The sequence below is a fragment of the Eurosta solidaginis genome, chromosome 3 (assembly GCF_040869045.1).
Source record: "Eurosta solidaginis isolate ZX-2024a chromosome 3, ASM4086904v1, whole genome shotgun sequence".
NCBI classification, from domain to species: domain Eukaryota; kingdom Metazoa; phylum Arthropoda; class Insecta; order Diptera; family Tephritidae; genus Eurosta; species Eurosta solidaginis.
Genome location: NC_090321.1, coordinates 82,543,188 through 82,556,345, shown reverse-complemented (window position 1 = coordinate 82,556,345; position 13,158 = coordinate 82,543,188). Strand labels below are relative to the sequence as shown.

Genomic DNA, 13,158 nt, shown 5'->3' with positions numbered 1-13,158 from the left:
AAAAATTTTTGTTTCCATTTTTCTCGTTCTAGTTTGCTTGGAACTGGACGATGAATTCAGATTTAGGGCTATATATTCTCATGTAAATTTAAAAATTTTCATAAAAATTTTTTATTTATCGGGCAGATAGGTTTTAAAGTTAATTGAGAAAACAGTCTTAAATATGTTTTTTTATTTACCCATTTCCGCATAGTTTTTGATTAAGTCGTTCACTATCATCTCGTAGTTAGGACTTTTGTGTTTGCCTAAAAAAAAAGTAACGACCTTTTCAAAATAATCCCACGCTGCTGCCCTCCACTGGTGACAATAGTTCTTTGAAATGGTTATTGGTCGTCATTTTCCTTATATGCGGTCCCACAAAAATCCCTTCCTTTATTTTTGCTTCTGAAATCTCTGGAAAGATTGTCTTCAAATGATGAAAAGCTTCGCCTTCTTTGTCCAAAGCCTTGACAAAGTTTTTGATAAGGCAGAGCTTGATGTGGAGCGAAGGTAGAATTATTTTTTCCTTCTTTATAAGTGGGGAGTATTTATGTTATCCACCCCAACTTGAAACTCGATTCGTTCTGGGCAATCCTTTATGATGTAGTGACCAGCAATGTCTTTGCAGTAAATAATCATTGCTCTCCTTCGTATAGTACTTGGAAAATTGTTCGTGACGAGTTCTATAATATGTTACCTTAACATCGGATGAAACAAATTTAAATTGTTGCATACGAGGTGCGTGTAGTTCGGCCTTTTCCTTTGACAATTCTAAATCCCCTATCCAATCATTGAGTTGTGCTTTTGACAAAGAGTTTCTTTCGTGTTCCGTTCGAAATCCAATACGACATGATTCCGCGTAATCAGATACTGCTGTTGACAATGAAACTGGAGCCGAAATTAAAGTTAAATTTGATTCTGGCAATGTAGCTTAGTTGAATTGAGTCTTGATAATGACACTGTAGATAAGCTCGCACAGGTTACTTTTCTTGACTTTCCAACCCCAAGTATTTTTGTAGTACAAATATAGCAGTCCACTGAATGGCAAGTTGGTTCCCTCCACTTCATTTGGTTAACAAATTTCATATGTCGCCTACATAGATTGTTTCAGAAATTAGTCAGCTATGCATTAAATGGGAGCAAATTCCTAATTTTTACAATGCGCTTTTTTGTTCCGGTTTCCGAAAAAATCAATTCGGCTCGACATGTGGTGCACCCAGTATTCGGTGTCCATGGTTTTTAGGCTCAATTCCAAAATACTTATAGTATGTAACTTTCAAAGGATTTGAAACCACACGTTGCATCCTTTTAACGATAAATTGATCGCAGATGAAACAGAACATATCTGGATCATTTGTATACTCAAACTCTCGCCCCCTTTTATTCATATTATATTTTTAAGTAAATGGCGGCTTATAAACTTCAATTATAAACTGAACAGTAGGAAAAAGGTGCATGTACTATTATTTATACTTAGATCAAGTTAAAAATGCAAGCCTACCTAAACAAAAAGTTCCCTAGTTCTACAAAGAGAACACTACCTGCCTTAAAAATATGCTCTTGCTCGAAATGTACCTGGGTTTGAGAAAACGACACTAACATTTTTTTTTTTATCTAATAACCCTTCGAAAACTACCTGCTAACTAACTGATATACGAATACTAACACATACTCGGGATCCTTCCTCGCAAAGTACAATTGTTTTTATATCTTTACAAAAAAAAAAAAAAATTAAAAAATCCGTAATGATTGTTCGTTATCTTTGAATCTGCAGGGCCTAGCAAAAAGTATTGTATGCGCACTTTATAGCAAATTTTATTACCTTTTAAAAGCTTCAAACCGTTTCGGAAATTGCTCAATTCGTGGACAAAAGTGGACCTAATTTTTTTTGTTTTTTTTTTGAAAAAAAACGGTAATTTGTAAATATCTCAAACCCGTTACCATAGAATTAAAAATATCCTTGATTTTCGGAATCAGGGGGTGATTTTACATAGGAATTTCATAATGACGTCTCCGGTGCAGAAAAAGTTGGAATTTGTGATCGAGTGTTACAGTACATATGTATGTATATATGTATGTACAAACATACAAAAGCATACTATGCAAACTTCTGAATCTAGAAAGATTGTTGCCCGGCTAGCCACTTATCTACTTGTTGTGCTGCATTTGCATTTCTTTGCAATTTCTCTTCGCCAGGCATAAGAAATGACAGGCAATTTGTTTGTTTTCTATCAAAAGAAAAGCCTACCAAACCTGAGTGGCAAACAGTGAATGGCTAGGAAAAAAACATTTCTTAAGCCTAAGAGAAGCATAAATACTATCTGCCTTCCGCAGACAAACGTTTTGATCATGTGTGTGTCAGCGCTAATATTCTTCAGGAAGATAAAAACAAATAAATTTTTGCGTTAGGGTGAGGCTGCTTATCAGTTGTGACTTTTAAAAATGATTGTGATTTAATTTAGGTGAGTGAAAAATATTGATACAAATTAGATTGGATAATAAAAAAATTTTAACAAATATTTATATGCAAGTACTCACATCTTATATCCAAATGAACTGGATTGCTTTCTCCATCTCCTTCTGGATTGCTGCCTACACAAGTGTAGATGCCGGGCGCGTGCGCGACTCACATTTTGCAGCACCAAGCTCTGATTGGCTACGATGATTCCTTCAGTAAGATTATTCTCCAATATGTTGCCCTATAAGTTAAGATAAAATCAATAAACAGATTTATTTGTTATAGCTTTTGTTATGATTTCTTGAGTACTGAACTAAAGACACTAAGGAAAGCATGGGTAGGGTTGAACTTTCTGGTCGGTGAGGACCTCACCACAGCATTACCAGATATTCGCCCAACGAGCAAATTATAATACTCTATTAGTAACCAGGACCTATGTTATGAAATAATGAAATAATTCCGTCCTCTTGGCAATTACTAGAAGCTTTTCAGAACGTATGCTACTTGCCGCTCTTGATCTGATAACTGTTCTACTCCAGATATCACAGAACGTGTGCGATCATTTCATCTTCCAAATCGCTCTTCCTAGATCTGTTATCACTGTCAAGGCCCAATTCAAAAGATGTGGCGCCAAAAGGCAGTGTCAAGTCAGAATATCCATCACCAGCCTAAAGCATGCTCTTTTTAATGAAAAAAGTAACTATGTTAATCTAAGTTTGTAAGACCTGCACATGATCTTCGACACTTTTTAGCCCTGCGCTGTGTTCCACGCTCTCTCTGCTTTGTCGATCATGTGCAGCTCTTGTTTCCTTTAATCTCACCTAATCTGTTTGGAACGCCTTCATTTCCATCTATTCTCATATGCTCATGGACCCAAACTATATCCATATTTCTTCCCAATATCGAATATTTCCAGTGATTGATTGAAGCCATAATTGCTGCTTGGCTGTCAATTTAAAAATTCCTGCAACATTTCTACTGTTTGAGTAACGGTTTCTATTTCCGCATGAAAAACACTACAGTGATGTGACAGCTTGTAAGATTTGTTTATATCTGGAACTATGCAGACTACCGCAGACTCTACTCCTTCCATTACTTTAGAGACATTGGTATACACGTGTATCGCATCGTCCGCCATTCGGTCACCCTTGCGCAAGCCATCCTTCTTAATTGTCGATATAAGAGCCCTTTCGAATCGCAGATACGTAATCAGGTAGACTATTTTCTCAAGAGTATGAATGTTCTTGATTACGATCGGTTGAAAATGGTTACACGCTATATGTTCTAGAACTGCACCGGCTCTGAACAATAACAGAAGATTGAGCACAGCCGTAGCATGAAAAAGTCATAGCATTTCTTACGCTCTGCTTTCAGCTACGTCGTGTTATAGAGCGGAGCAAGTGATAATATAACAAGTAAGGAAGGCTAAGTTCGGGTGTAACCGAACATTAGATACCCAGCTGACAGCTTTGGAGACAAAATAAGGGAAAATCACAATGTAGAAAATGAACCTAGGGTAAACCTGGAATGTGTTTGTATGACATGGGTATCAAATGGAAGGTATTAAAGAGTATTTTAAAAAGGAGTGGGCCATAGTTCTGTAGGTGGACGCCATCTCGGGATATCGCCATAAAGGTGGACCAGTATATAATGTGTTTGTACGATATGGGTATCAAATTAAAGGTATAAATGAGGGTTTTAAAAGGGTTTTAGTTGTATATGTGAAGGCGTTTCGAGATATCGACCAAAATGTGGTCCAGGGTGACCTAGAACATCATCTATCGGATACCGCTAATTTTTTATATATGTAATACCACGAACAGTATCCCTGCCAAGATTCCAACGGCTTTTGATTTCGCCCTGCAAAACTTTTTCATTTTCTTCTACTTAATATGGTAGGTGTCACACTCATTTTACAAAGTTTTTTCTAAAGTTACATTTTGCGTCAATAAACCAATCCAATTACCTCGCTTCAACCCTTTTTTCATATTTGGTATAGAATTATGGCATTTTTTTCATTTTTCGTATTTTTTGATATCGAAAAGTGGGCGTGGTCATAGTTGGATTTCGGCCATTTTTTATACCAAGATAAAGGGAGTTCAGATAAGTACGTGAACTAAGTTATTAAAGATATATCGATTTTTGCTCAAGTTATCGTGTTAACGGCCAAGCGGAAGGACAGACGGTCGACTGTGTATAAAAACTGGACGCGGCTTCAACCGAGTTCATCCATTTTCACAGAAAACAGTTAGCGCCATAGAGTCTACGTCCATACCAAATTTCACAAGGATTGGTAAATTTTTGTTCGACTTATGGCATTAAAAGTATTCTAGACGTATTAAATGAAAAAGGGCGGAGCCACGCCCATTTTGAAATTTTCTTTTATTTTTGTATTTTGTTGCACCAGATCATTTCTGGAGTTGAATGTTGACATAATTTACTTATATATTGTAAAGATATTCAATTTTTTGTTAAAATTTTATTTAAAAAATTTTTTTTTATAAAGTGGGCGTGTTCTTCAACCAAATTTGCCAATTTTTATTTAGCACATATATAGTAACGTTCCTGCCAAATTCCATCATGATATCTTCAACGACTGCCAAATTACAGCTTGCAAAACTTTTAAATTACCTTCTTTTAAAGGGGGCAGCGCCACGCCCATTGTCCAAAATTTTACTAATTTTCTATTCTGCGTCATAAGTTCAACCCACCTACCAAGTTTCAACGCTTTATCCGGCTTTGGTAATGAACTATCGCACTTTTTCGGTTTTTCGAAATTTTCGATATCGAAAAATTGGGCGTGCTTTTGGTCCGATCTCATTTTTTTAAAAACCGATCTGAGATGAGTGCCCAGGAACCTACATACCAAATTTCATCAAGATGACTCAAATTTACTCAAGTTATCGTGTTAACGGACAGACGGACGGACGGACGGACGGACATGGCTCATTAAAATTTTTTTTCGATACTGATGATTTTGATATATGGAAGTCTATATCTATCTCGATTCCTTTATACCTGCACAACCAACCGTTATCCAACCAAAGTTAATATATTCTGTGTGCAAAGCACGCTGAGTATAAAAACTACAAAAAAAATGCTTTTTGTAGTGGAGCAAAGCAGAAAAAAAATTATTATACTCTCGATTTTGCTTTTGTTTGTTCTCTTTGTTCTTTGTACCTTCTTATTTTTGTGGTTATATTTGTTATTTGCGCATGGGGAACATCTTTAACCTGGGAAGAATGCTGGGAAGAATGAGAGATATATTGAGGACAAACAAACGATAAATCGACGCGTCGGTCAAATAGGGTTTCATGGAAATTTATCTGTGAGTTTGCACAGATCAATGCTCCAACGAAGCGGCAAGACTGAAGAAAGTTCCATCTAAAAAGAGTCCCTTGAAACGCTACTCAGCACAATTTCCCATCAGGAGATGATGCTGAAGAATTGTGTATCAACTTCAACACTCCGAATTCGGATCGATCAGTACAAGGATTGGTGACAAATACCAATACTTAGTGGTCGATAAAAAACGTTTTCAAAGTTCAAATCACCGAGTCCAGATGGGTTACCCCCTGCTATGTTGCAGATGAAAGATAGAACGATTGAAGAATGGCTTAGAATAATCTTTGAGGGTTGCATAGAACTGAACCACATCACGCAATCTTGGAGAACGGCTCGATAAGCCTTTATACCGAAAGTGGGAAGAACCAGACCTATTCACCCGTAAGAATACTGGCCTCTTAGTTTGACATAGTTTCTTCTCAAAACCCCAGACAGGTAAGTAAATGTATACAGAAAATCGTATATGAGCGAAGCATTATTCTCTTTAGGGCAACATGCCTACACCAAATGCGCGGGGCTGCAAAATTTCCAAAATCATGTGCAAATCCTACGACGTTAGACTCACAAAGTTGCTCATATCCTTTAACAGAGAAGACTTAAGGTTCACTATGGGCATATTAACTGCACACTGCCTTCTGATGTCACATGCTTATAATTTAGGTCTCACCAGTAGCAGCAGATGTAAAAAGCGAAAGCTGCAGGATGAAATATATCTATGATCGTGTCCTACACTCGCGAGGTCAAGGCTCCAGCTACTAGCATTTAAACCAGGTCCTAGGAAACTTCTAGTACATTCAACAACAACTTTGTCACCAAAGCTCTCAGCTGAGTATGTAATGTTCGATTACACCCGAACTTAGCCTTCCTTGCTTGTTTTTGTATCAAATGTTTCATTAATTTGAGACAAATTTCAACTTGATTTTTTGAATCAAGAATACTTGATTGAATATATGTCACAATATCTGCATGTGCGAGTCAACTCAGTGAATAAAGGTCCTAGTATTTGCAGAGAGGACGGATTTATTCTATAACATAGGTCCCGGTACCTAATTTGAGCTTTTTTCGTTTGGTTGTAAAACAAATTCTGGTAACTCTAAAGACACTTTCGGTCTATGTGGCATTTTTATTGACCGGCAAGTTCAATCCAACCTAACCTAACCTTTTGCATGGGGACACTTTTCTTAGTTCCTCATTGTATTGCAAGCTGTAGTAAGTAAGAAGTAGCGCGAAAAAAGACAAAGTTCTGCATAACAACGTACAAAAGAGCAAATAGCATTTCGTGTTCCATTTATGTTCAGAGCCTGAACAATAAAAGAAAATAAATACAAGGGACGAAATACCTCCAAAAAAATTAAAGCCGAATTTTTCTTTCAATCTTCGTCGTGCTCCTTTTAAGTTTTCCTACATATTTCCAGGACGGGACCTACATGTTCCACGCAGACTCCGAAAAGCATATGCATTTTCACTAAGAAGCTTTTCATGGCAGAAATACACTCGGGGTATTTAATCATTTCCGAGTAGCGCGCCCGCTGAGAAAAATTTATTTCTAATTTAAAAAATGTTTTAGATGTTGCTTCGCCCGGAACTCCGCAACGAGTAAATTTTTCTTGTATGCACCGAAATTCATATGACATAAGAGCATTCATTAACCACAGTAAGTTGAGAGTAAACATATGAGCTTCTGAGAGATTTTTGGTATTATATACAAAGTCTGTCCCTCACGCTTTAAATTCTTACTGTGTCTTAATTAATTTGTCCGCCTAGTGTTTTCCAAGTTTTTTAGAACAATAAACTATAACTTCCCCAGTTCAAATTAGGAAGCTGACACATTAAATTCTCGATTTGACAATATTTTGTTAAACTGATCAGCCTAAAATTATTTATTGTTCTCATTCCCGAAATATGTTTTGGGATATCTTCGCGTTTTGCTCTCAAGTCGTTAAGTTATTGGCCAACAAACTTCGATATAGTTTCTTATGCTGCTTTTTGACAAGACAAGGCTCACAGTACATTACCCGTACTTATCGCATTCAAAAACAAAAAAATTTGCTTTCAAGAGTTTTCTCTTCTTTCCCGAATAAGCTCGAATCTTTCTTTACATTTCGTTTCAAACTCGTATTCATATACGTGTACGAAAAATTCGCCATTCGTATGCCGCCAGTACACTCAAGAAAAAATCCCAAAATCAGGGAAAATAGCTATTAAAACTGGGAATATTCCTCCTAAAATCTGTGCAAGTAATTTTTTTTTATATTAAATCAAAACTATATGTTTTCCTTGGCTACAAGAATATTTGCCCCCAAAATGGAGAATATTATATAGGTTAGGTGAAGCGGCTGGTCCGTGAGGACCTCACACAACTAAATGAGTGCACGGTGTTACCAAAAATTCGCTCACTGACCAAACTGAAAAACCTTTTCAGAAATTAGGATCTATAGTATAACGTAACTCCTTTCTTTTGACAAATACTAGAAGCTTTCTACGGACATTGCTATTCGCTGTTTCTAGATCTGATAGCTGTGCCACTCATAATAGCTGGAGTTTTAGCCTTGCGAGAGCACTTCCTACATCTGCGATCAATGATAAGGCCTTACTTAAGAGCATGTGACGCCAGAAGGCAGCATATAAAGAGGTACCGCTTTGAAGGAAATCGAACCTTTATTCACTGAGTTAACCCGCACATGCAAATATTGTGAGAAATATTCAATCAAGTATTCTTGATTCAAATAAATGAAGTTGAAGTTTCCCTATAGGCGGAATAGCGCATCGGAAGCGCTTTAGCAGCCCTTCGTAGATGCAATGAAGCGCATCGTGTATGTAGCTCATTACGCCTCTTTTAACATTGGCATGTCATTGGAAATCGGCGCATCACTTTCTTATAAATGTTGCGCAGGTAGAACGCTTCACGAGTCGCGTGAAGGATGCGCCCTAAATAATCAACCAAAAATGCAGGAGTGATGCGCACCGGCTAAGCAACTAGTACTGCGGCCTAGAGGCGCATCTTTTTTGGCATATAATAATGAGAGGCAGATGCGTATTGGGGTCCCCGTATTGGGCTAAATATAATTCACAGGAAAGCGCTCAAGGGACTTTTTTATTTTTGACCTAGAATTTCTTGAGTGTTTTCTTGCGAACTGCTCTCACTTCTTAAAACTGCTTTTCTATTTACGATACGAAGTTGAATAAGAACAAGGATATGAATTGTTTAAATGAAAATAAGTTTAGTGTATATTTAAATTCATTTTTAGTACATAAACCTTTAATTTCTTACGGTTAGCGAAGAATTTACGGTTGTCTTTTGTTTAATCAATAAAAAAAAATAGATTATTGACATTTATAAGTATAAGAAATGGTGAAAATAAATACATCATTATATATATTATTTCTGTAAGGTCTTTTTGTGTTAGTTCCTAATTTTCTGCTCTCATTTGGAACCAATATTAATAAATAAGGTATCGCTTTAAAGGTGGGGGTTAGCTCTACATGCAAAACCATGTTTTAATTAGGAGAGTGCTTTTGTTTAAGCGTATTTAATAAAAAATTAATTATTTAAAATGAGCGATTGTGAATGCACACAAAAATCAATTCGTACTGCAACGCTATTGTGACTGAACAATATTAGGCAGTGGTGAATATGGTGAATATCACCCACTGCGATCGCGCCATCTACACGTGCAATTTGAAATGCGAAATTAAAAGCAGTAGTCAATATCATAGTGCTCAACCAACCCACTGCGAGGGCGCCATCAAGTTTTACCCTTGAATATTGAAATTCAAACAGCTGTTTAAGCTGGAGACATTGGTGCTTTATCGGTAACCGTATCGGTAACCTTTTAACAGCTGATTCGACCAACCTTATGAGAATCAATGCAATCGATTATTGGTGCCGCTAAGGTCGTAACCGTATCGTAGCCAACCAACTGGGTTTTAGTTTACCGTCGTAACGATAAACAGCTGATTACGTTAGGGATACGGATACAGTGATACGACATACGGCACCAATGACTCCGGCTTTAGGCCTATTTGTATAATGTTTTGTGGTCTCACAAGAGAAGCTGATTTTATTCGTAATTGAAAATCTTTTTTATACACCTGTGATAAAATACATAATTGGTAAGTTGTAAGATGTACATTTTTATATGAATTAAATGTGTTCACATTTTGTTCATATTGTTAGATTATAATGCCTATGGCCGCCTTAAATCCTTCAACTGAGCGAAGAAGACGTCAAGAAGGTAGAAGAAGTCGACCAAGTCAGCAACGAAATATTCATCTAGCCCATGCAAGGCAAACAATGCGCAACCGCCGACAGGAACAAAGTGCTCAAATGGTAGTACAGCGTAGGAGTGACTTGGTACCATCATATATTTTAAAGTTAAGCAGTGACACAAATTCTAGGAGAATACAGGAAAAGCTTCCAAAAATTTATTGTTGCGCACGCCTCGGAATCATTCAAGAACCACATAGCGTTGGACGTATGGATCAACAATGTATATTTTGTATGGCCAAACTATTTTCCAGTGAAGTTAGCGATAGAAGTTCTTCAATTTGTTGTCACAAAGGGAAGGTGAGTTTGCCAGAAATTTCTGTATGTGAAGAACTTAAAACTATAATCGAATGGAGTGATTCTGTAACAAAAAACTATTTGGAAAACGTAAGAAAATTTAACAACGCTCTAGCATTTGCATCAGTTCAAGTAAACTTTGTTAACATCCCTGGAAGAGGCCCCTTTTGTTTCAAGCTAAACGGTCAAGTATATCATAGAATTGGAGCTTTACAACCACCTGAGGGCGAAACACCCTCATATGCTGGCCTCTTTATTTTAGACAATGATGATGCTTTGCAGTATCGTACAAACCGAGAGGTTGATAAGAGCTTTTTCCAATTTCTTATGAGCCAACTACAAACAATGCTTATAGCCTATAATCCGTATGCGAGTTTATTCAATTGTGTCAAAGATACGTCTAATAATATTGCCGATATGCAAGTACAATTTACTATGGAAAATGCTTTCCATCCCGCATGATATAATGCACCCACTCTATCTGAAGTTGCGGCAGTTTTTTTTGGGTCAAGATGGCGTTCCACCAGGCATATTTGACTTTACAATTTCTTATAAGTCAGATGGATCACTTAGTAAAATATCGTATCTAAATACCCATTCAGATCCAATGTGCTATCCTCTGCTCTTTCCCTGTGGAGACGCAGGATGGAGACCAGGTATGCAACATTTTGACATCCACGCAACTGCAATACGAACCGTTACTACTCAATTGCAATATTATTGTTACCGTTTAGCAACAAGAGGTGAATTTAATATAATACAGGCAAATTATTTCAGCAATATGTTGTAGACAGTTATGTCAAAGTGGAGGGCTCCAGAATTGCATACATTAGGTCACATCAAAAAGATTTAAGAGTTGAAAGCTATAAAGGGTTAATGGATTTCCTCCATGCAGATGATCAACAAAGAGGTGCACCTACAGGACTTCCTGTTATTCTTCCATCTTCGTTTATTGGTAGTCCGTGAAACATGCTTCAAAATTATCAAGATGCTATGAGTATAGTATCCCGCTTTGGCAAACCAGACATTTTCCTTACATTTACTTGCAACCCTAAATGGATTGAAATAACATCAGAACTCAAGCCATATGAGAGGACAGAAAACAGGCCTGATTTAATCTCAAGAGTATTTCACTTAAAACTCAAATCACTTTTAGATGATTTATTAAAAAAGCACGTACTAGGTATAGTTCTTGCGTATGTTAGTGTAATCGAATTCCAAAAAAGAGGCCTACCGCACGCGCATATTCTTCTTATGCTTCGAGAAGGCCATAAGTTCCGTTCAATTGAAGACGTGAATTCCTTAATTTCTGCCGAGCTTCAAAATAATGAGGAAGACCCGCAACTTTTTACAATTATAAAACAAAATATGACGCACGGCCCATGCGGTATTTTAAATCCAAACAGCCCCTGTATGAAAGACGGTCAGTGTAGTAAAGGGTTCCCCACAGAATTTCGAAGTGAAACAAACATAAACGTAAATGGTTACCCTCTTTACAGACGTCGTGAGAATTCTGTTACAGCAACTACTGAAAATCAGGAAATCGACAATCACTGGATCGTACCGTATAATTCTTACCTAAGTCGAAAATATAAGGCCCACATTAATGTCGAGCATTGTTCCTCAATTAAATCTGTTAAGTATTTGTACAAATACGTTTATAAGGGTCATGACTATGCTTCACTGAAACTGAGCATTAACTCTGACGGTCAAAGGGAGGTAAATGTAGACGAAGTTAATACATTCTTAGACTGTAGCTATGTTAGTCCTCCAGAGGCAATGTGGCGACTTCATGAGCGCCAACTCTTTCATCGTTCACATTCTATTGAGCGGCTACCTGTCCATTTACAAGAAGAAAAGATGATTTACTTCCGAGCTTGTCGCGAAGCTGAAACCAATATTAGCAAGGACTCCAAACTCATGGCGTTTTTCAAGCTTTGCAACGAAGAAGAGGACGCCCGTCAGAATTTATACCACGAAATTCCCGAACACTACGTTTGGTCTAAAGGCAAATGGTGCATAAGGGCGAGAAACAGTAAGTGCATTGGTCGGATGTACACCGTAAATCCAATGGCTTATGAAAGGTATTTCCTTCGTCTTTTACTTATCCATACCAAGGGACCAAAGTCATACACGGAAATACGTACGGTAAATGATGTAGTCTATGATAGTTTTCAAGCAGCTGCGGAAAAATTGCATTTAGTAGGTAACAATGCTGAGTGGAAGGAATGTTTGGAGAAATGCCAATTCAGTTGGGATGGCTTTTTGCAATTATTGCGTTTTCTGTTCACCAACCAGCATTTTGGAACTTTGGCATATATTTCGTGATGCATTATCAGGGGATTACCAAAAACAACACCAGCGCGAAGAGTCCTACAATCTTGCTTTACTAGATTTAGAAAACATTTTTAAAATGCATGTCAGAACGTGTCAACACTTTTGCTTACCTCAACCAACTATAGTTGACCAGCCTAACATACTCTACAACGTTGAACAAGAACGTCAACATGGAGAAGAAGCTTTTAGCAAACTGAATCAAGAGCAAACGTCAATAGTGGAAGAAGTCTTGAGTTCGGTTAGAAATGAATCTCCAAACTGCTATTTCATTGACGGGCCAGGTGGTTCAGGAAAAACATTTATTTACACTACGCTATGTCACATCCTCCGAGGGGAAAATAAAGTGGTTTTACCAGTTGCATGGACAGGCATTGCTGCGAATCTGTTACCTGGGGAACGAACTTCACATGCTCTTTTTAAGCTACCTGTGCCTATTTTAGATACTTCAGTGTCATCTTTGCGGCCAAACTCAAAA

At 37.3% G+C, this 13,158-nt stretch overlaps 1 protein-coding gene across 1 annotated transcript in view; it reads right to left on the bottom strand.

The window, feature by feature from the left end:
• side-VIII (sidestep VIII) overlaps positions 1-13,158 on the bottom strand; it is a 930,757-nt gene that overhangs the window by 165,313 nt on the left and 752,286 nt on the right. The window contains 2 exon segments of the mRNA XM_067772586.1: positions 2,518-2,590; positions 2,592-2,678. Of these exon segments, the coding sequence (XP_067628687.1) occupies positions 2,518-2,590; positions 2,592-2,678 (160 nt within the window).